This window comes from Anolis carolinensis, chromosome 2 (genome assembly GCF_035594765.1).
Source record: "Anolis carolinensis isolate JA03-04 chromosome 2, rAnoCar3.1.pri, whole genome shotgun sequence".
Lineage (NCBI taxonomy): Eukaryota > Metazoa > Chordata > Lepidosauria > Squamata > Dactyloidae > Anolis > Anolis carolinensis.
Genome location: NC_085842.1, coordinates 202,617,321 through 202,641,458, shown reverse-complemented (window position 1 = coordinate 202,641,458; position 24,138 = coordinate 202,617,321). Strand labels below are relative to the sequence as shown.

Sequence of the window (24,138 nt, the reverse complement as noted above, 5' to 3'; positions counted from 1 at the left end):
GGCCAAGTAAGATTTTATAGAAGCAAGAGAAAGTTTTTGGTCTGCCAGAGACATAAGGAAGTCCAGCACTATCGGTATCGAGGTTGGAAAGGCAGCAATCCCACGGGAGCGAAGAAAGGAGCGGAAGCGAGAAACCTTATAAGTGTAAGATCTGGTTGTAGCCGGCTTGTGAGCTGCGCGGAGGACCTCCTGCAGGTTGTGCGGGAGGGAGGTCAGGTGAGAATTATCCAAGCAGTGAGATGTAGAGAGGGGAGATCCGGGTGTAGGATCTGGCCGTTCTCTCTGGACAACAGGTGTGGTAGAAGAGGCAGAGTGAAGGAGGTCGCTCTGGAGAGACGAAGAAGGGCCGGGAACCAAGGTTGGCGAGGCCAGGCTGGAGCTATCAGGATCGCCGACGTCGGTATCGACCGGAGTTTCTGCAGGACCTTTGGTATGAGAGGAAAAGGCGGAAAGAGGTAGATCGGTTCCGCAGACCAGTCCAGAAGGAAGGCATCTCCCAGGCAGCCTGGAAAGGAGGACGGAGGAAGTCTCGCCCCGTACCGAGGCAACTGTGCGTTTTGGGGAGAAGCGAAGAGGTCCAGAGTGGGAAAACCCCATTTGAGAAAGAGAGAAAGAAGAGTCTCGGGATCGAGCATCCACTCGTGGGAGGAGGTCGTCATCCTGCTGAGGGCGTCTGCTAGATTGTTCTGGATCCCGGGAAGGTGAATTGCCGCGACTTGGATGTTGCGGGCTATGCACCAGTGGCACAGCTGAGAGGAGAGAAGCATTAGCTTCCTTGAACCCGTGCCGCCCTGCTTGTTGATGTAGAAGACTGCTACTGTGTTGTCTGATTGGATGAGGACAGATTTTTGGGAGATCAGGCGGGAGAAGGCTTTCAGAGCCTTGAAGATGGCAAGGAGTTCTAGAAAGTTTATGTGATTGGCCTTCTCGGAAGGAGACCAGAGGCCTTGAACGGTGAGACCGCTCATGTGGGCTCCCCAGCCGAAATTGGATGAGTCTGTGGTTATGGTGGTCGAGGGAGGGATCGGGTGGAACGGAAGACCCTTGCAGACGTTGGAGAGGGATTTCCACCAGAGAAGCGACCGACGAACGTGGGGCGGAACGGAGAGAAACCTCGAGTTGAGGTGGCGAAATGGCTTGAAAACGTCTATAAACCATCTCTGCAGAGTCCGGAGATGGAGTCTGGCAAACGGGGTCGTGAGAACTGTGGAGGCCATGTGGCCGAGTAGTACCTGGATGGATCGAGCCCGAACCCTCCGGTGGGTCTCGCAAAAGATGATCTGTTGGCGGAGGGCTAGGAACCTGTCGAGCGGGAGAGAGACAGTCCGAGAGATTGAGTCGAACAGGGCACCGATGAAGCGGATTTTGTTCGACGGAGTGAGATGAGATTTTTCGGGGTTTAGTTGTAGACCGAGGGATTGTAGAAGAGAGAGGGTGTAGTCGACGTGACGTCGAAGAAGGGCAGGGTCGGATTCGACCAGAAGCCAGTCGTCTAGATAAGGGAAGACTGTGATCCCCTGGAGCCGGAGGTGGGCAGCCACGACAGCGACGACTTTGGTAAAGACCCTTGGGGCCGTAACGAGGCCAAAGGGTAAAACGGTGAACTGGTAGGTCTGGTCGAGAACCTTGAAAGAGAGGAAGCGCCTGTGGTTTTCTCGAATCGCCACGTGGAAATAAGCGTCTCGAAGGTCTATAGACACGAAGTAGTCTCCGCGCTGAAGCATCGGGAGGATGGAGGCGATGGACACCATCCTGAACTTGGTTGGGCGTATGAAGGCATTGAGCATACGTAAGTCCAGAATGGGGCGGAGGCCCCCACCCCTGTTCGGGACCGTGAAGTATCTGGAGAAGAAGCTTTGAGGGTCCTGTACCGATGGAGAAGGCCGAATAGCCCCTTTGGCGAGAAGGGCGTCGACCTCTGCGAGAATTTCTTGAGAAGGGTTGGAGAGAAGGACCTGACCCGTGGGCGGGAGTTCCTCGAACTCTAAGGCATAGCCTTCTTGGACAATTTTGAGAACCCAGGCATCTGAAGTAATAGATTTCCACCGGTGAAAGAAGGGAGCCAGGCGGTCTAGAAAGAGACCATGAGGTTGATTCGGTGGAGGAGAGGGGTGCGGAGGAATGAGAGCTGCATCGGTACCGTAGAAAGAGTCTTTGGAAAGAGAGATGGCGTCAGGAACGCCGGAGAGGTTGACCAGCGGTGGGGGTGGCCCGGCCGCGCTGTCTTTGTGGTTGAGCAGCCCGACGGGGCTGTTGGCGGTTCTGGTTGTTCGATACCGAGGGACGCCTGAAGGATTGATGGCGGTAAGAGGGAGGCGGGAAGCGTCGAAAGCGTTGAGGAAACCACTTGGTGCGGTGAGCTTGGGGTTGATCGCCGCATTTAGTGGCCAGAACTTTAAAGTCATGGTTGGTTTTGAGCTTGTCGTCGGTGCCAGAATTAAAGAGGCCCATGGCGTCGAAGGGGAGGTCCTCGATGACCTGCCTCGAGGAGGAAGACAGACCGGACGACCTCAGCCAGGCGTGGCGGCGAATGGCAATGGCGTGGGCGATCATTTTGCCGGCCGTGTCGCCCGTATGCTTAGCCATCTGGATTTGATGATGTGCTAACGAGTCGGCCTCTTGCTGGAGGGTGGACATAACCGACCGGTCTTCGTCGGACAGCTTCGAGAAGAAGGGCTGAGCTTTCTCCCAAAGGATCTGGTGGTAGGCCCCCATACAGGCCCCATAGTTCGCCATTCTACAAAGTAGAAGGGCCCCGGAGTAGAGCTTTCGACCGACCGCGTCAAATCTCTTGCCCTCTCTATCTGCAGGGGTAGTGGATTCACGACCGGAAGATTGAGAAGCTTTAACAACCATGGAATTTGGGTCGGGATGGTGTTTAAGCCATTCTAAGGTGTCGTCATCTGTACGATACCAAGATTCAATCCTCTTCGAGGTAGGAGGAATCGAGGAAGGAGTCTTCCACGATGATTGGATGACATCCAGGAGGTAAGGCAGAAACGGTAATAGCGTGGCCAGGGGGGCCTGGGCTTGGACCCGTTTGAAAACCGGGTCAGACACTGCCTTAGAGGTTTGTTTGATTTCTAGACCCAGGGCATCAGCCATTCTAACCATTTGTTCGGAGAAGGCCCGAATGTTGTCGGTAGGGGAAGGAGGGTCAACCTCATAGGCATCATGAGGAGGAGAGAGATCAAGGCCTAGAGATACCACCGAGGCCGAGAGAGCGGAATCAGGGCGATCGATATCAATCTCATCGTCCTCAGCCCCTTGAGGGGACTGAGGGGGAGATGACAACACAGTCTCTGGTGGTGGCAAAGCCTCAAGAGCAGGAGCCATCTGTGGCCGAGGTTCCTTAGAGGCCGAGGCCTGGGCCGCTCGAGCCAGGCGGGCGGTTTGTCTACCCCGCTCCGGTGTCGAGGTCGGGGGAAAAAGCTGTTGTCGAGACGGGCGATGTGAGGCAGCAGGTCGAGGAGATGGCACCCTGACCACTGTCTGGGTAGAGTGGTGGGGTGAGTCCTGCAGTTCGCCATCAGAAAGTTGCTGAGGAGAAGGTTGACGAGGCCGCTGGGCGGGAGGGATTGGAGAGGACTTTCTGGACGAAGTCGCCGAAGAAGGGACGTCCATCTTGGAGGAGGCAGAGGAGGAGGAACGCTGGGTAGCCCTCTTTTTTGCGAGCGGTTGCTTTGATGGAACCCTCATGGATTTTCCCGGTGTAGGCGGGACCATTGCTGAGTCGGATTGGGTCCGACGAGCTTCCTCATGAGCCCTTTTAAAGGCGATCTTCATCGCAGAGGTCGATGGAGGGGCCCCGAGATGGGATCGGGCCGAGGAAACGGAGGCCACCGAGCTCGATGTCGAGGAAGGGCCGACTCGACCGGAACGTGTCGACATCGTGGCCGTGGTGAGTGTGCACGGCGGTTTGGCGGCTTTAGCCGATCTGGAGGCTCTGGACGCCCTGGACGAGACCGAGGGAGCTTTAGCCGTTGGAGCCGACATCGATCTCGGGTCGACCGACGGCTTCGTGCCCGAAGTCGACGGAACGGGGTCAGGAGCAAGCGATTTTTCGTAGAGCGCTGCTCTAAGCCTCGCGGCTCTATTCTTCCTAGCCTGAGCCGTCAGGGCCAGGCAGAAACGGCAGGTACCGACGACATGTGCCTCCCCGAGGCAGTAGAGGCACTTGGCGTGGCCGTCGGAATCAGGAATTTTAGCGGCACACTGAGTGCAGCGCTTGAAGCGAGTCGTAGACATGAGAGTCCGAAGTGAACCTTGCGGCGGAAAAAAAGGAACTGGGGAGCAACCGCCGAGGGCTGCCTTATATGCCCTCCGGGGACGGAGGGGCGTGGCTACCGCCAAAATTTAAACTTCAGCTTGGGAAGAGTTTCCGTTGGAACCTGCGCAGGCGCAGCCTCTCCATTAGTGTGCATTCACAGAGTACACGAAGAAAAATACGAATTCCGACTCAACAGCACTTGTAGCTTTGTGGTTGGGGAAAGGTTAAATAACATTTTAAAAGTCAGGCATCATATCCACAAGTTTTTTTCTCAATTCAAATCCAAATCTCCTGACTAAACAGGACAAATTGCAGCCTTACAGGTGTTCCTATATCCCAACTCTCATAAGCTCTAATCATGATGTCCTACAGGAGATGTAGTCCAGCATCATTCTAGAGGGTCGCATAAAATCACATCATGGGCAGGATTTGACCACAGGCCTTGAGTTTGACACGTGTTTGAAAGACTGAAACTCTCTTGCAACCTGAAGTGCCCATTTCCCCAAAAGTGGATTCAATAACATGGAGCCACCACACATAAGAATATCAGCTTCCTATTCTATCTCCTGGGAAGGGCACTACTCAAACCAGACCTAAACAAGTTTCCTTGTTAGCTGTGGTTTTATACCATGGCAAAATACATATTTAAATGCCAGTATCAAAACAGTGGCTAGGGTGCTCTATGCTAGAGATGAAACTCAAAGAAGAACAGATTGACCCTACAGTAAGTGGCACAGGGTTGCTTAAAAACAAACAGATGAAAGCAACACTCAAATATTCCTCAATAATGATTAAGAGGAACAGAGGAAACAAGGGTGCATTACTCAGTAACACCCTTCTTTCCCAAGAGATGAGAGGTTTTTGAGATGTGTCTTATCTGGCTTAATTATCTTTTAAAGGAGAGATTAGTGAAAGCAAAGAGTTTATAAAATAGTGTACTAGAAGTTATTTACACCCAGGGCAGCAAATGTTGTAAATAAATCACTCTACTTCTAGTTAAAAACTCTATAAACTGAAGAGACTTCGGGTTGCAATTCCTGAATTTTTCATGGGGTGGGGGGCTGGGAAAGCTTGCAGCTAATGTGTCTGCAAGAACTGTCATTTAAATTATTTATAATTGTCATTTTTATCTGCTTCTAAGTCCCATCACAGAAAGTGGTGTGAGAGCTGGGGGTGAAGGGAAGTAGAAAGGGCTACCGCCTTGGAATGCATGCAGCTCATGGACTACTCTTTGCATCACCCCTGATTTAGATAACATCTGAGCAATGGAGGAGACATATCACTCCCCCTCCCCATTCCACTGCTCTTTCTGTCAACTATCAAGACATGATGTCTTTTTGTTTTCTTCTCACACCCTGTGACTCACTGGAGTTCTGATTCAAATCGCAGGGTTTTTTTTGTTTTTGTTTTGTTTTTTTTGTAAAGCATACACAGACCTAGATGACCTCATCCTAAATGTAGTAGGGAAGAACGTTTCTCACTTTGGTTTCCTAGCTTTTCTAAAAATGTTTTATCTATCTGTACCAAAGGTGTGGATGGTTTCTGGAACAATGACAATTACAAAATACAGCACTTAAAAGTTATTTTGGTCACCTAATCACTTTTTCATTCATTAATTTCCCCAGCCTCATACCAAATGAGAACATTAAAACAATATTATAATTCCATCAGCACAGTTTAAATTGCTACATGGACTTTATAGTAAGGGATTCAGTTACGGTTGTTTGAAAACATGAAGTTCCTCAGAACAGGTATTGGCTAGTACATGCATACCTTGTCAATCATTTCAATCAGTTATGGCGATGTTGACAGAGAGAACAGCCATATCACTAATCTTGCCACCAGCTGTATTTTCCAGATGGCATGGTAGGATGCCACACAAATTCTGGCTCTCACACCCACCAGATACATATTGCTGCAATGAAGGCCTTTGTTGCCCTGTGTAGCAAATCCAAATTCATACTTAATCTCCAAATTCATATCTAATCAACTGATGCCCATGAGGAAGACAAACATATACCGAAAACATATTAGAGGATTAACAAAGGCCTAATTAATCCCCAGCAGAAACAATTAGGTAAGATACATGTGATTTTCCCTCTATGAATAACAGTGATACAGAGAAGGCACAAAAGAGTCAATGTTAGACAGCGAGTGTCAGAGCAAGGAAGTACAAGTCAAAAGAAAGAGAGAAAAGGGAGTGGGAGGGGGGGGGGGGGGAGAGGGAGAGACTGATTATACAGGACCCAGATACCTGCTATTGAATTTGTCAGGTTCTTCTTCCCTGGCATGGTGAAAACCTAGACTAAGTTCTGCATCAATTCCAAGACCACAGTAATTGTTCATCTGCACAATCTGAAAAATGTTGAAAACAGAATTAAAATTCTACACTTTTGTCCAGCGTTTTAACAAACAGTTACAATGGAATGATTCATACAATTTTGTCCATTTAGACTTAAAGGAGCGACACATGAACGCAAGTCATAAAGCTCTCCAGGTGATAAGACAGCCCCCAGCAAATGTTGAGAGGATAAATAAGAGGAAACAATGATATATATTAACCAGAGATCTTTGCAGGAGAAAGAAATAATTTAAAACAAACTACCTGAACTAACTCAGTTTCCCAGATCTGAATGGTTAGAATGATATGAAGTTCTAAAAATGTTCTAGAATTAAAGTGAATTATTTAAAAAAAAACATGAATATTGCTAGGGAATTCCATCTATACCAAGGCAAGAATTTTCTTGTTCAAAAAGAGGGTTTAAGAGCAGCTTATGAAATATAATACAATTTACGATAAATTCACATCTAACTGTAGTAAATTTTTACCATATTGTAAAAAGCTGTAAGAATGTGCTCTTATATGAGAAAACTGTCTATTTTTTATTCTGCCACCACTATTTATACATAAATCACTGTGATCTGCTGATTTACAAAGGAAAATTGCAGCATGTTGTGTGCAATTTTCCTTAGATCCTTTGAAAAAGGGAACCCTAATAGTTAACTGATTGGATTAATTCTAATTCATCTGGAACATGTTTTCTTGTGAAATGTTAGCATGGACAACACCCCTGACAAGGAAAAAATGTGACTGATGGATGGGCAAGCATATCTCATAAGTTTGGGAGAAAAGAAAGATTGTCCCTTTCTCAGATAAAAGTTTATCTCTTGATTAGGTAGTTAAGATGATAGCAATCAGGGAGGATGGTGTGTGAAAAAGAGAGAGGGAAGGAGAGAAAGGGAAAAGAGAAAAGACAGTAGTTGCTGGAATTTACCAAATTAACCTCTATGATTTCAGTAATTGCTAGGCCAAAGGTGGGGGAACTTATGGCCCTCCAGATGCCACTGAAGTGCAACTTTTATCATCCTTCACTTCACTTCACTTCACTTCATTTGGCTAGGACTGCTGGACATGACTGTTCAACATCATCTGAGAAATCACAAAAGGTCCACCCTTGGTTTAGGATTTTTAGTTTCGATTTACCTCTCTTTCATTCATTCATTCATTCATTCTTTTTTTGGGAGGGGGGGGGAGAATGAAAAAACCTGAGGAAATACCTTAGGAGGCTCAGGCTCTAAAACACCATTTTCTGAACTTTCAATAGGCTCCTGAGCATCTAAAAGGATTGTCCAACGATCCATAAGTACATCAACGGCCTCATCCACAGATATAAGAATGGAGTATGGATCTTCACCGCTATATCCAGCACCCCAGCGCAGCACCCGTCCCAAGTCATTACCTGATTAAAAAAGACATGCTTTCATGAATAGCATCAATAGTGGCAAAGAAGGGGGAGTTGTTGTTGTTGTTTTATGAGTTAACTACCTATCCCAATGGCTTAAGGAGGAGTGTAGCAAATGTCTTTGGTTTAACAATAATCTGCAAATTTAAGTACTTTGAAATATTTACTGTATTTGCCCTGACAATAATTAAATACATTTTACAACAGTAAATATGATCTGTTTAACCTCCATTTATCAAGACTGGGCATTGCAGCAAACTTTTCACATTGTTGCAGAATTCACATAAAACTATATCTACAATAAAGGGTACCTGAAGAGCTGTAAATAGCATCCTCATGCTTCAGACATTTGCCATGTGCAGGTTTGTTTGTTTATTCCAGCAGATCTACTATTTTTTGCTATTTGGGGTATTTTTTTTTTTAATCCCGAGTAGAGTCATTTTCTAGGAAACCATAATGCCAAGAAACAAAGCAATGTATTCTAGTTGTCTTAACCTTACATAGAATGTTAACCCTACTGCAAATCTGCAGTACAATGGAATTCCCACTGGGCTCAAAAAGTATCACAAATCCTTCAATGTCACATGTTTATTTTTACAAAATCCTGGTTGTTTGTGAATTCATGAACACACAAAGGCCTGTTTCTTGTTAGATGGATACATCATTGCAAATTGATCTAGAATCAGGCAAATCTGAATTGTGCCAGTTCACAATGTTTGTGTTCTTAGGAAAGGAGCAGAAATATAGCTACATATTTGGGACCACTGTGCGAGGAGGCTCTCTCTGCAATATTCATGTGCAACATCCATGTATCCTACAGAAGACCTTGTCACACAATGCACCCTCCTACTGCCCAATGGGACATCACATAGCCCCCCCCCCCCCGATATGCATCACCGCAATTCACTAGAAGGGTTACTATATACAGTTAGGTCATCACAAAGTTATGAATTGTAGCCTCTGATGCAGGATCGCAGCCCAAGAACTTTGCCATTTTCATTCCTGAAATCAAATTTCAGTATCACCTGTTCCTAAAGGCAAAATACTTTCAGCCTCACCTATTCCTTAAGGTAAAAGAGTTTCAGTCTTACCTGTTCCTTAAGGTAAAAGAGTTTCAGTCTCACCTGTTCCTAAAGGTAAAATGGCAACAGATGGTTCTGAACAGACAAGCTTGTGCCTGATCTCTTCTAGTGCACCAAGAACCCAACCCACAGTGCCATCACCACCGCACACAAGTATTCGGAAATACGGAATCTGGGAGAACGTATGTAATCTGCAATATTAAAAAAGTGAGCATAACATTATTCTGCAAATACTGTAAAGTCAGAAAAAACATTTAGTCTTCATTAATTTTCTCGGCCAACTTTAAAAAACAAACTGGTCTCTCTTTTAAGAGATCGAGACCAGGATCCATAGAACTGTAAAACAAGTTCGATGCATCTTTAAGGTGACTTTGGGAATTGGTTATATTCAAGCACAAAGCAGCACCCTCTCCTTCCAAAGAAGCACCCTCTCCTTCTCAGTCACCTTGTGGTTTGGCCCTGATCTCTGTTATTCAAAAGCCAAAGTCAAAAAATCTTATTCGATATGCTCATGTGTCTCGGATGCTTCTAAAATTGTTCTCTGGATCCCAACTTCTGAAAGATTTAGTATTCATTGAAACTGAATAAACAGATCACAGATTAATAAAGAGCTGTTACTTATTGTTATAGAAGGTTTGGAGTAATTTTTTGCATACCATAGGTAAAGGTAAAGGTTTTCCCCTGACATTAAGTCTAGTCGTGTCTGACTCTGGGGTTTGATGCTTATCTCCATTTCTAAGCCAAAGAGCTGGTGTTCTCTGTAGACACCTCCAAGGTTATGTGGCCAGTGTGACTTCATGGAGCGCTGTTACCTTCCCGCAGGAGTGGTACCTATTGATCTACTCAAACTTGCATGTTTTCTCGTGTTTACAATATTTATATGGTGCACCTTACCCAGTCTATTTTTACAACCTCTCCGTTTGAATCCATGTTTTTATTAGTTCTTGTCATTTGTTTTTAATGGCTAATGTTTAAATTTTTATAATTGTGCATGTCTTTTGTCTATTGTTGTGTTTTATATTGCTATTGTTTTTATTCGGGCTTGGCCCCATGTAAGCTGCCCTGAGTCCCCTTTGGGGAGATAGAGGCGGGGTATAAAAATTAAGTAGTAGTTGTTGTTGTTGTTGTTATTATCATTATTATTATTATTATTATTATTATTATTATTATTATTATTATTATTATTATTATTTTCAAACTGCTAGGTTAGCAGAAACTAACAGCAGAAGCTCACCCTGCTCCCCGAATTCAAACAGTCGATATTTCGGGCAGCAAATTCAGCAGCTCAGTGGTTTAACTGGCTGTGCCACTGGGAGCTCCTTCTCATATCATACTGAACTAGAAAGTGTTGTTTAAAAACTCTGCTCTTAACTCTGAGCAATTTTACTCAGTTTAAATCTTGCCAACCAGTTCCTTTGCATTTAATATTAATCAACAAACACTCCTATTATGTGCTTTTTCTTCTTTTCCCCACTTTGTACTTTTATTTGAACAATGACTATAGAAACAACTGCATCCCAACTTCAATTTTTCCTTTCCAATCTGACATTTCAATCAGTCAGTCATAACCACAAAATATTTCTGTTTTGAAATCAGTAATTTGCTGCCAGATGATAGCAGAAGATCATAGAATAATATTTATCTTACTATAAAAAGTGTAAGAAACAGTCTTGACTCAATCAGTTTTGTACCTTATTTTGTTTCAAATTACTAACATCTCTATGTTCAAACAGGAATGAGCTATTAAAAATTAATTCTACTAACTCATTAAACAACGCAGTCCTAAAGATGTACCTTAGATACTCCTTTTCTCAGCAAAATGTGACTTTCTTCTTTTGAGTCCTGATGCTTTATCACATATTAGTTTTGAAACTCTCCTTAATCCCAAACCATGTTTGTCATGTGCTAAGAGATAATGTAATTTTTGAAATATAATTCCAAAATGCCTTAGGGTATGCTTAAAAACTAGTATACACTTTTAAAAAATGATCCAAACAAAAAAAACCTATACACTTACATAGCACATTTAAAAAGTTACAAAAAGTCTGTGAACTGCGTGTAACGTTTTACTGCTCCCCTTTCCAAATCATGCTGCATCAAAAAAGAGATTACAGGCTTGAATATTTCAACATGAAACTAAGGCAAGTGCCTTGCTGGTTGTGTCAGTAATAAATGCATTCAGTAAAATAAGGTACAAAACTGAAAGAGAAAAAAAAGCACTCTAGCCAGTCTTAAACCAGTACACTGATTCAAACTATTTTTAAAAATGTGTCCAAAGTACATGTGGGCCAGCTGTATATGGTTAAAATTAAAGCCATACAATGTTTTATTTTAAGTAGCAGCAGGTGATCTAGATTGGCAGGAATGGCATATAGCAACAAAAAAAAAAATCCACTGACTCTTAAGAGTCACATAAAAAATGTTCACTCCACTTTACAATAAACGATGACTAGACTTGGCAATCTTCTCCCTTTTTTCACCCTTAATGCAACAGTCTCTCTGACAAATGAGCTTCTGTTACTTAAAGCAACTGCTGCCAAATTCCAAACATAAAAATAGAAATGCCATTTATTAAACTCACAGCTACAATTTTGTTAACTGACATTAAAAGCTATTGAAAATAACGGAAAGATTTATTGTTTGACAGTAAGATTAAAAATCACCATTCCGCAGTCCCTTTTGTTATCAACACTATTCATCCTCAGACTGTGGGTTTGCCAAGTTCAATTCAAGCACTAAAATCTTTTAAAACTGGGAGGCAAGGTCCAATAATCTGGTATATGACATCTGTGCCTTAGTTTTTCAGCTCACAAATATCAAGTTCCCAACTCAATTCAGACAAGTTTCAAAATCAAATATATGATAGGGCATGTGTGTATGTGCCTTCAAGTTATCTGTCAATTTATGACAATCTCATGATGTTTATAGGGTCTACTTAAGCAAGGAATACTTAGAGGTGGTTTTCCCTTCTTCTGAAATATGGCTTACCATACCTAGTATTTTTTGGCAGTCTCCGATCCAGTTATTAACCAGCGGTGACTCTACTTAGTTTTCAAAATCAAATGGTATCCGACACTCCTTTTCAGTAAGGGAAAAATATCCCAATCCACTAGGCAGTTATATTTGGAATAGTTTTGAAAATCCCAAAGATTATGCTTGTTGTTTGACAACACTGAAAGTCAACTTGCCTTCCCATCCATACTGTAAGGATGTAATTTTAGGTAAGAATAAAACAAAACCTGCATATTTAAAAAATAGGATTGTGCTAACATAAAGAACCTGGGAAGGGAAATGGCTACAGCAGTTTGAAGAGCAGGAAGATATTAGCGGTTTCATTTATTAGATATACATCATACTCTTTCTCCTAGGAACCCAGAACACTGTCACATGACTATCATACAGTTCTTCCTTACATGTAAATAAAGAAATCCCACTTTGGGGGTGGTGGTACACTGAGAAACAGGAAATCTGTAATATATGTTACCCAGGAAGTGGACCGCCATTCGTCAGTTCAAAGACTTGATGAGGATTCAACAGTTTCCTAAAACTGTATAGCAGATCCCGACCTTTAAGTCCCCCGCTCTTTGGATTCACAAATACAAGCAATGGATAGCAGTTCTGTGGAATCTTGGCTGGCTAGGAGCAAAGAATAGCAATTAAAGAATGTTTTATTAGTTCAACAAGGCCCAATTCCAAAAATAGCCAACCACGTTCAAGAAAGAATGCCATATTTTACAACCAGTCTTCATAGCTGACTCAAGGAACTGTCTACTATATAAAAAATCTGTTCTAGAGGTCAAGAAACTCTCTGGAGCAGCGCTTTTTTCTCACTACAATGGCAGGGAAAGGAGAAGAAAAATCCAATTTCACAGATGTCAGATCTGGATCTTATTTATTATTCTCTCTGGCATAGTGTTGTTGGTGGTATGATGTAGAAATGACAGATCTCTTTGAAAATGATAGAATTATTTTTAAAAAAAATAAGTCATATTTTGCAATATAGCACAGGTTTATCTTGTATTTTAGCTTTGAACTTTAGAATTAGTAAGATATACTCAGTGCACTGTTCTGATGCACATTTAATGACAACCAGCGACAATGAAAACATATGCAGCTCATTAAAAACTTCCTAAGTGATTCAAAAGTGATTCAAAATGTTTTAATTGTACTGTATTACCAGTGTTATCCTAGCAATTATGTCTTACAACTAACTTACAAGACATCAGGTGATAGCAACACGTCTGAAGGCAAATAGTAAAGGTGATGCCAGACATTATACAGCAAACATGATTTTTGCACTTCACAGTATGATCAACACATCTGCTTCTTTAAGCAACCCTTAATCTGTGCCTAAAGAGCCACTACTTGGGTGGAGACACCAACAGATCTACAGAGTATTTTGAAGGCATGTCATTTGTAATTATTGCTCACTGCAAGACACACTTGGGGGACAAAAAGCCAGCATGTTGAATACAATACAAGGGGAGTATGAAGCCACCTTGGGTCCATGGCAAAATCAAGGCTTCAGCAATTACCTTTGTGCCATCTGAACAGAGAATAAGGAACCAGTTGTTCTAAGCAGCTGCTTAATCAGGTTGACTGATTCATCATATCAGAGCTGGGTGAAGAATGCAACTTTTGTGAGCTTGGGCAAATTAGAAAGAGCAGCAAGACGAGTGAATAGTTTGACTCAACCAAACAAACAGTCATCCTCTACATTTACAGTTTTGAATTTTGCAGATTTGATTATTCATGGATTCAATGTAAAATCTCCTCTTAGGAATCCCTAGGTACTTCTAATGTGAATCTATAGACAGCTTCCTCCAGTTATGAAGGACTTATAGATTACTAGAGGGGACATCTCTCTAGGAATCTCTAGATAGTCCATTGTTATTATATGGATTAATTCCAGAAGAAGACACTTTGGAAGATCCAGAAATTCCTAAAGAGTTTTTCTTTCAAATGAAAAAATAGCAATTTCTTTATTTCTTCACAGTCTCGAGGGTCACATGGCCCTAATCCCAATGAATGAGGAGAGACTGGAAGATGATTTGTTTGCTTCTTTAAAAAAACAACAACTACATATCACAATTACATGTGTTATCTGTTTTTCTTGTAGTTGGAACAAAAATAGTTCATTATTTTGAAAGCCAATACCAAACATGACTGTTTTTTGTTTATAACCACACATTCCTTTGATGGGAGTAAAATATGTCCGATTTCCTTATTTGTTAATTGCTTTCATTCTCGCTGTTGTCGGAGTGTAATAGCACAGCAAAGTAAGACTGGGCTTAATTTAACTTACTTTCATTTATTACTCTGGTTAAAAAAATACAATTTTATTTTGAATAGTAAGTTAAATTTTGTATATAAATGAATACACATTTAATTAAATTTAATGGAAAAGGATGATGAAGATTAATTGGTATATAAAATATTTATACAGCAACATTAAATACATTATTTCCCATTGTATGTGTGCTTTCTTTTAATAGCCCAACATAAAAAGAACACTCTTGGATTAAGGAAAAGGGCATAAGCATGCTTTTAAAACTGATACTGGAATGACTTCTAAATTCCGAATGAAAGAAATCATTTAATACAAAGGGGGAAAGGAGAAAAATCATTAATACAAGGCAGACATTTTTAATGACCAGCTATGAAACCACAAATTTTCAACAGTAATTCTAATTACTCTTTTAGGAATATTAATGTTCCTCCCCACCTTTCTAATTCTCTTTGAAGAAAATGGCACAGGTAAGCATTGTCTAATCTGTCTGACTGAAGTATTATTTCTATCTGCTGCAGATGTTATAAACTGGGTTTGTGAAGCAAAAGTCTTCCCTGGCACTGATATTTGAACAAGCCGAAATACAGCTTGTTATTATTGCTCCTAATAAGAGGAGCAAATTATTAAATCACACAGCCATAATTTGAATTAAATGCTAAGGATCCTGTTCTGCAATTTCAGCATGGTACACAGATAGCACGTTGAACCAAAACATCATATGCATATATGCCAGGAAAAGGTGTGATTTTTTAAAAATTGAATGATGTGTACTTTAGATTAGGAGAGGCTTTTGCACACTTTGTAATTACAGGAATATGATTTTATCTTAACAGCCATGGGTCCTTATAGTACAATGCTTGGTGAAGCACTAGAGAGTTCTGGCAGAAAGTTTTAAATACACTTCCCTAAATTACAACTCCCAGAAGTCTATAGGATTAAACCACAGTCATTAAAGTGCAATCCTACTGCACTTTAATGACTGTTGTGTGAAAAGACCAAGGTGACCTATTCCATCAGCTTGGGTTTCAGGCTCCTGGCATGCAAGATACTCAAAGATTAATGCATTCTTCCCACTATAATAGTATCACTATAACTCCAAACTGTCTGGAGCGAAACAATAAAGTTCCCCACTCTTGAAAAACAGCACAGAGCACCTTCTCAGTTTGTGGAGTTAGAATTTCCTATTTTATTTTATTTTTTGGCTGGTGCAGGAAGAGAAAGCTAAAGAAAAATAGAAACTGACATATTTAGCCTTTAGCGACAGTACTGAGATGATGGAGTCAGGATGGAAACAGAATGGTAGGTAAGATATGTAAATCTGTTTTAAGAGAATTCTGTATTAATGATGGTGTTTATTTTATTTATACCCTGCTTTCTCTCTTCACAAAGGAGACTCAGAGCTGCTTGCAATAAAGCATTTCAATTCAACATAAAATCCAAAGATATACAAAGATTAAAATAGAATTAAACATCAATGGTATTAATTAAAAAATCCTTAAAATAACTACACAGGTGAAATCTAGCATATTTCTCAAATGTCCAAACTTCCACTTTTATCATGGACATTACAGTATGACGTTTCAGGACCTGTACCAGCAATTTCACCCACCAGCTAGACAAAATATATCCTCTATGGGAATTTTCCAAGTCTTTTTAATAAGGTTCAGGATTATCCTTGGTTTCTTTTTCCATAGTACCTTAAAGGATGAATCCCTCAAGGATACTAGGGTAGTACTATATCCAGAAGTATGCTGAATTTAGAACTAAAGCATATGTTCACTTATTAACTAACAGTTTGTAGCCAATGAGTCTTACCAGAACTTCAGGGATGACCACTGAAGACAACGGCTTATCATTAACAGTGGTGTCCTTAGCAAGCATATACAGCCTTTCAGCTTCGGCAAAACATGAAATTTCTAGAACAACAGCACCTATAACAAACGGATTCAATAGTATTATCCACTGGTTAATATGAAATACATGTGGAATATAATGCAAAAGCTTTGTCTCCCGATTTTCAGCAGAAGGCTGCATTTCAGAGGAGATGCAGGTTTTCCTTCCTCCAACATTTGCTGAAACTCAGAACTTACTAAGATCTCTGCCATAAACTTATTCATATAGTGAAAAAAGGCTTGCATGTTTCTACCACACACCGAAAGATAAACTGTGGACCAGGAAGACCTCACTATAATGACAGGTCACCATATCCTGGCATACTAAAAATGTAAGGCTGAAGTAGGAGAGAGTCTCAAAAGCGAAACCTCCTGGTGTAGAAGTTGTGTCTATTCCCAGTAAAAGGAGTTAGGAGGATGCACTCCCAAAGTCTCATTGCACATAATATCTGAACAGCCCTACAGATTCAAACACCCATCACGCACCCACCAAACCCCAGTTAAAATATTACTTTCTTACCTTGTGAAGAATATACATGACTCACTGAAACTACATTTGCTGTAAAAGGTGAAATAAAAAAGCAAGAATTATCTCAAAGTGTTGTACTACAATGTGAATGTTTTCTAAATTGCCTAAATAAAGCTTAATTTGGTAATACCATCCCATTCCGCCCATATTTTGTTTTTTTATTTGAAAATGTGTGAAAGATAAACACAAATGTCTCTTGGATTTTAAGCTAAATGCTTCAGAACAATAAAGGAGATTGTCTGTTCACAGCAGAACAAATGTAGTTTCAAATACTACTGATAGAATACACTAACTACACAGTGATTAAAAACAAATGGTGTTTAAGTCACCCATTAATCATAACTTAAATTGCTGAAAGCAAGGAGAGCACGGGTGAGATTCCGGGACTCTGAGAACACCTATATGTGGATGTGTTTCCAGAAGTTACCAAATCCATCTGAACAAATTTTATAGGAATAAAAAAATTGTGCTGAGGATGTACATTGGTTTGCTATAAAATGCAATTTTTCAAACCTCAAAGTGATTTGGTACTATTTTAAAGTTTTGATTTATATATAATACTCTACTCCTACCCAACAATGTGCTGCCACTGATAACTCATTTGGTATCTTTTAGAAACAAACTCCACATATGTTTAAGTCGACCTCATGTATAAGTCAAGGGGAGGCTTTGGGCCAAAATTATGGTTTTTAATATCGTCTGTAGGTAAGTCGAGGGTCATTCTGCAGAAAAAGGGGAAATGGCAGCATTGCCTCAGAGGTCAGCTGTCGCTGGCCACCACTATATCCCCACCCAGGCATTTGGAAAGGCCAGAAGCAATGCCACAGTGGAGAGAGTAGAAGGGATTGGTGCTTTTTAAAGGTTCTTTTCAGGCTGACTAAACACTTGCCTTTCACCTCTCTAGTCAGACAAGGGGACAGCTCCTTTTAAAAAAATAAGAGTTAAGGTATAGTACTGACAATGATCTGTAAATAAGTCAACACAAGGTTTAGGTCAATTTTTGGACTTGTATGAGTATATACAATAATTTCTTGAGTGCAGGAGGGTTTCTGAAGAACATGCTCTACTGTGGAATTTTTTGAAAAGTTATGACAGGAGAAGGGTCAGAAAACACAAAGTAACAAAGTGCCCCATACGTTCTCCTGGAGTTATAACTGAAAACCAGAAATTACCCCTTTCCTTTCATTTCGAAAAACAGCCAACCTAAACCAGTATTTCTAAAATAGTTTATGATTCTTTGAAAAGATTTATAATTTTAATAAAGGCACACTAATATTATTTTTAATTTCATTTTATCACTTAAAATATCTCTTCTCTGAGTTCAAGAAAGCTCAAAATGGCCTGCAAATAAAATTTCCATATACAGGCAGTCTCTGAGTTACAAATTACTCATAGTTAAGAACAGGAGTGAGACAACAGGAAGTGAGAGAAATCTACCCCTCAGAAGGGAAATTAACTCCCGAAAAAGTCATTATCATGGAGAAAAGGTGTCTCAACTGAAGCTTTCTCAGCAATCCTTGTTTCCATAACAAGCCAATTTTTTCAAAATCCAATTCTCACAGGGACATATTGTGAGCTGAAATCTTCTGAACAAACAGCAAAACAAACACCACAGGGGTGTTAACCCTTCCTTGTGCTGGCCAAAGCTAATATATACATATATTTGGCTGGACTTATACTTTAAAAATGTACCTGTTCCGACTTATAAACAAATTCAACTTAAGAACAAACCTATAGAACCTATCTTGTTCGTAACTTGGGGACTACCTATACATTCATATTGATGTTAACAATTGAATGACAATATTTTTTTAAAAAACCAAAGAAGAAATATAGAATGCAGTTTTTCTCACTGGAGTGCTGCAGCTCGCTAGTAGCATTACAATTTGGTGAATATGGAAGATGCTTAAAAATATGACCATATAGGTTTTAAAACGTAAAGAAAAGCTTTTACAAAATTATAATGATAATCATCTGAAATCTTTTCCAAACACAAAATTATTTTTCATTGTACAGAAATTTAAACAGAAGCATTTGACTTACTTTTTATGGCCAGTTCGTCTTTGAGGATGTTCATATATTCTTCATTAGAGAGATGAGATGGCAGACCACCAATAAACAAATAGACTCGTGCAACTGACATATTTTTTTCTACAATGTAAAACCTTGTTTGATTCATCTGACGTAGCGAAGTCTGTGGAAGATGAAAGAATGCTGAAAGTCCATTGCATTGCAATGAAATAGCATACACACAGAAAGAAGGTTAAGACTCTCATAAGCACAAATTAGATTGTTCATCCTAACTGCCTTGTTCTTATCCAGAAATTTTTCCCTTTTCTTGGAATTTTATATTTGTTCCCATTTATTGCCATTTATTGAATATACTGGGGAAAATAGAGAACAGCCACAATTATGAGTGGTCTCTTACATAACCTAGAATAATTTGTTAAAGAATTCCAAACTCCACTGCAAGAATGTACTGTGCTATATTTCACTTCATGTCACTTATTTAGCTTACTAAAACTTTTGTCTTTCAGACAACCTGCTTATGTCAGGATGATTGTGGGGGGAAAGTATTTTGGAGAAAGGTATTGATCCCAAGTCAAGGACCAATAGACATATGTACTGATCACCCCTTTCCTGTTTCTGGACCTTTTAATGATGCTCACAAAAGAACTCCAGAGAGATGCTGTGAATGTTGGAGTAAAGTAATATTTTATAGGCTCACAAATCTTATGCCCCACATAGTAATTTAATTAGTACTTCCTACACAGTGTTCATGTAAGTAGACTATGTCTAATCTTAACTGAAATCAGTCCTGAAGGTGGGAACACAGACAGAGGCTGCAGCATGCTCTCCAGAAAAGCTAGATGTTGACAATTTCTCCTCTGCCCTTCCATGATCTGCCAAAACACTTTCAAACTCTGCTCAGTGACTAAAAGACAGTATCTTAAAAATTCAAGAGGAGCAGCAGCAGAAGGAGAAATAACAGCAATGGGAAATCCTGGAAGCAGGGTGCTTCCAATTCAATAAAGCAGCAAATTCCCTCTGGACTATTCAATATAGCAGGGATTCTTAAACTTTTCCACTCGGGAACCGTTCGGCCTGTTAAACTTTTACTTGACTCTGGTTATACAGGCATATAGAATAGGTACAAAATCAAACATTTACTGATAATAAACCAGCATTTGCAAGGCTTGCTGAACAGACTGAGTTTCCTTTTTATAAAGTACAGCTAAAGCATCTTGTGCACAAGAAATTAAGGGAAACTTCTAAAACGGCTACTAGGTGACATTCAGAAACGCTTTACTGTTGCCAAATTTGAGGTCGGAACCCACAGTTTATGAAGCAGTGCAATAGAGTAATAAATTCCCTTAAGGAACTATTCAAGGTGCTGAAATTTAGCCCTCAAATAAGTTCAGCACTTCTGATAGGTATTTAAACAATTAAGTCCTAGAATTGTTTTATTTTTCTTTTATGAGCAGAAATGAAAGAAAATTCAAGTGGGAAATAAGTGTTTTTGTTCTCCCTATCAAAACAAAATCAGAAACAAGAACAGAGAATCCAAGTATTAAGTTGTCATAAGCAGCAGCGGTTTTGGCCAAATTGTAAGATGAAATAGGTAAGAAGGGAACTTGATGTGCAGCAGATTTTCAATGCCTCATATCTGTAGCTATTGGTTCATCCTTCACAAGCAGCATTAGAGTGCCCACTTTCTGCCAGTGGAAGTGGCAAAACTAACCTGAATGTCAAGAGGATTGTGTGTTGTCTGAACTGGGTTTTGTGGTGTGGGGCTTTTTTTAATGAGCCAGAGTATAGGGACAGGGTTTGTTATGACACCAACATTGCAAAAAGAATCCAGTCATAAAAAGACTTTCCTTTTATATTTACCTTTCTAATGTCTTGGAATCTGCCAAGAATCAGTTCAAGATCATCCAGCACCATCCGCTGAACTAAATGGGGAAAAAGAACATTCATGTGTGATTTCCTTTTAATTAAAATCAATCATGTAACTCATTAACATGTTTGGAATTGTAAATCCGGTTCCCAATTCATCCAATTAAATTTAATCTTCCAAAGAAGTAAATGAAACCACAGGATTGACAATTTAAAAATTAAAGCCCAGGATTGTTTAACTAAAATTTAATATCCAGCCTATTGAAAACAAAAGCTAACATATAATTGTAAGGATATAATTATGAAAAGCTACTTAAGACTTGCCTTGCTTAGAACCCATAAGTACCTCGACCAAGCTGAAATTCTGGAAGTTTTCCAACTGTTAAGAGACAAAAACATACACATATTAATTGAAATGGCTTTTTAGCTGCTTCATCACACTGTTGGCTCATGTTCAACTTGTAGATTCTGTAGATTCCCATGTTCAACCCTGTAGATTCCCATCTTCCTTCTGAAGGAAAGAAGGAAGTGGCTTAGATTTATTGCTATTTCTCCTCTGCATCCCCCTATCTTCCTCCAACAGGAGAGGACAGCAGCTATTCTGGAGAAAAATAATTGTCTCCCCAGAAGTTGCTAGGCTGACTGTGAACAATTTGAAGGAAAGGAAGATAGATAAGATACACAACAGAAATCCTTTGCCCTTTGTATTTAACTGTATTCTGGTTTAAACAACAATATACTGGTTTGAATAATATCAGGACAAAGGCTTTTTAACTTCTTCAAACATGACCTTGAGTTAGGGATAAGTCTTGAGATGACCAGACTTGCATATGACCTGGAGTTATTTACCATGGGAAGAAAAAAAAATTGGATTGTAAGACGCTCCCAAAATACTTCTCAAAATTCCACTAATATGGTAAATGAGCTTGATTTTAAGCAAGTCATGTATATAGGGCCAACATTCACCCTCCCCATTTTGATATATGCAATGAGCTGGGAGCAACTGCCAGAAACAAATTAAGGGTTGCAGTAGACAGCTCAACTCATAAAGCAGCAAATTCCATGTTGGACATAACAAGAAAAAGAATCAGAAATAAAACTGCCAATTTTAATCCCCCCCCCCCCCCTAGTGCACCATAAACTGAATATGAGTCAACAGTGTGATACAGCAGCTAAAAAGCCAATGTGATTCTAGGCTGCATCAATAGGAGTATAGTGTTGAGATTAAGGGAAATCATAGTCCCATTCTATTCTGCTTTGGTCAGACCTCACTTGGAATAACACTGTGCCCAGTTCTGGGTGCCACAATTCAAAAAGGATATTGACATGGAACGTGTACAGAGAAGGGCAACCAAAATGATCAAATATTGGAAAGGCAAGCCTTGTGAGGAATGCCTGAGGGAGCTCAGTATGTTTAGCTTGAAGAAAAGAAAGCTTTGAAGGAACATGATAGCCATGTCTACACACTTCAAAGGATGTCACATCAAGGAAGGGGTAAACATGTTTTCTGCTGCTCTGAAAATTGGCATATGGAGCAATGGATTCAAATTGCTCCACCTTAGGAAGAACTTACTGCCTCGGAGCGTGGCAGAAGCTCCTTCTTTGCAGGCTCTTAAACAGAGGCTAGATATCTGTTGGGGGTGCTTTGATTGTGCTTTTCCTGCGGAGCAGAGGGTTGGACTGGGTGGCCCTGGGAGTCTCTTCAAACTCTAGGGTTGTATAATCTCATACAAATTCACAGTACAGATGCAACCACATTCACAATACTAAATATAATTTTAGGTATTGCACGTAAATTGGGGCACTGTAGATGATAAAAAGATATCAAAAGATAGCAACCTAAATGATAGGACTGAAGAAAATTTCCTACCAGGAAGGTTTACAAATCTGGGGATTTTCATTTTAGAAATGATTTTAATCATCGTGATGCAGAAAATTATGCAAGTTGTAGAGAAAGTAAGCAGAAATAAGATGTTCTCTTTTTCCTCATAATCCTAGAATTCCAGTCCATCTATTGAAGCTGAATGGTGGGGTGATCATAGCAAATGAAGGGAAGTACTTCTTCAAACACAACATGATTAAAATGTGAAATTCATTGCCACAACATCTAGAGATTGGTGGCATTCTGGATGGATTCAAAATGAGAGCATAAAAATTCATGAAAGATAAGTCATGGATGGCTACAAAACTAGACAGCTACACAACTTCGCCTGTACCAGAGACAGAATGCTTCTGAATTATCAAATGTGAGAACAAAGGTGCAATTTCATTTGCTGGGCTTTCCACTTTAACTACTTAAATACCATGTGAATAGAATACAAGATTAGACAGGTCTATGATCTAAACCAATATGACTCTTCTGCTCTTAAAATTACTATTAGTCAAAGAATATTAGTCAAAGCAGGAAAAATAGAACTACCCATTTGATTTTTTTAAAAAAAAAATTCTTATTAAACAAAAAAAAAGATTATTTACAGAATATATAAAAGCTCAAATGAGCAGGACAAGTGGGGATAGGGAAAAGAAGGAATAGCCATCAAAAAGGAAAAAAGAAAAAAAAAGGTGCTATATAGTAGTGGGGAGGAAACAATAAAAAAGGAAAAAGGGAATTGACTTCCAATTTGATATTATTTACCTGGTACCCAAGCAGGGGGAGAACTTCTTTAATTACTGTCTGAGTAGTGCTTTCTGTATTTATCCGTATTGACATGAAAGCCATCCCAACCCTAGAGAGGAAAATCATTTTATGCAGGTACTTGTGTGTACACACACACACACACACACACACACACAGACAAAGGACTCCCCTCCATCCCCACTATTCGATTTCCCCACATATGCTTTTTTTTCCAGCCACGCTCACTTCCAGAATCAGACCCTAAATGAGGAAGAAATAATATCAGGAAAACAATACACAGAGATAAGCAATAAACAGGAAGAGCATGATGCCCTTATCTAACCTTTTTGTCTTAAAACTGCAACTTCACCTATTCTCATCCCTCACTTTGGCTCAAATTATAGAGTTTAAATTGCTCCCAAGATGTATTATAATATATTACAAATTAAAATTATACCTCATTTAAGATGCCTTGACACTGCTGAAAATTGTAGCCTGATATATGAAAGTAGAACAGGAATACAACATTACTCTTATGAAAATGACAATAATTTTAACTTTCTAGCTAGTAAAAGATAATACGACTTGCCAGATGTTGCTGCATTGCAGTTCCTTTGATTCCTGTTGGAATCAAGGAACTGGTTATTGCTTGGCCCTGTTGAGACGTAGTACTCAGACTAAACTTCTGGTAATAGTAAAAAGTACCATTAACTACACTTCTCATTGCCAACAGATGTGGCATAATGATTGCTTTGAAGTGTTTCAATAATATGTTAAGATGCTTTAGTTCATTTATAAGTGAAAGCAGGGTACATATA

General features: G+C 40.2%; 1 protein-coding gene across 2 annotated transcripts in view; it reads right to left on the bottom strand.

The window, feature by feature from the left end:
• Window positions 1-24,138, bottom strand: part of dgkq (diacylglycerol kinase theta) — a 104,444-nt gene that overhangs the window by 19,832 nt on the left and 60,474 nt on the right. For both annotated transcript variants that reach the window (XM_062971549.1, XM_062971550.1), the window contains 10 exons: window positions 23,339-23,429; window positions 21,028-21,082; window positions 20,698-20,759; window positions 18,850-19,000; window positions 16,798-16,836; window positions 16,201-16,316; window positions 12,580-12,731; window positions 9,138-9,286; window positions 7,829-8,010; window positions 6,525-6,625 (listed from right to left, as the gene is read on the bottom strand). In XM_062971549.1, coding sequence (XP_062827619.1) covers window positions 6,525-6,625; window positions 7,829-8,010; window positions 9,138-9,286; window positions 12,580-12,731; window positions 16,201-16,316; window positions 16,798-16,836; window positions 18,850-19,000; window positions 20,698-20,759; window positions 21,028-21,082; window positions 23,339-23,429 — 1,098 coding nt within the window. The remainder of the gene's footprint in view (window positions 1-6,524; window positions 6,626-7,828; window positions 8,011-9,137; window positions 9,287-12,579; window positions 12,732-16,200; window positions 16,317-16,797; window positions 16,837-18,849; window positions 19,001-20,697; window positions 20,760-21,027; window positions 21,083-23,338; window positions 23,430-24,138) is intronic.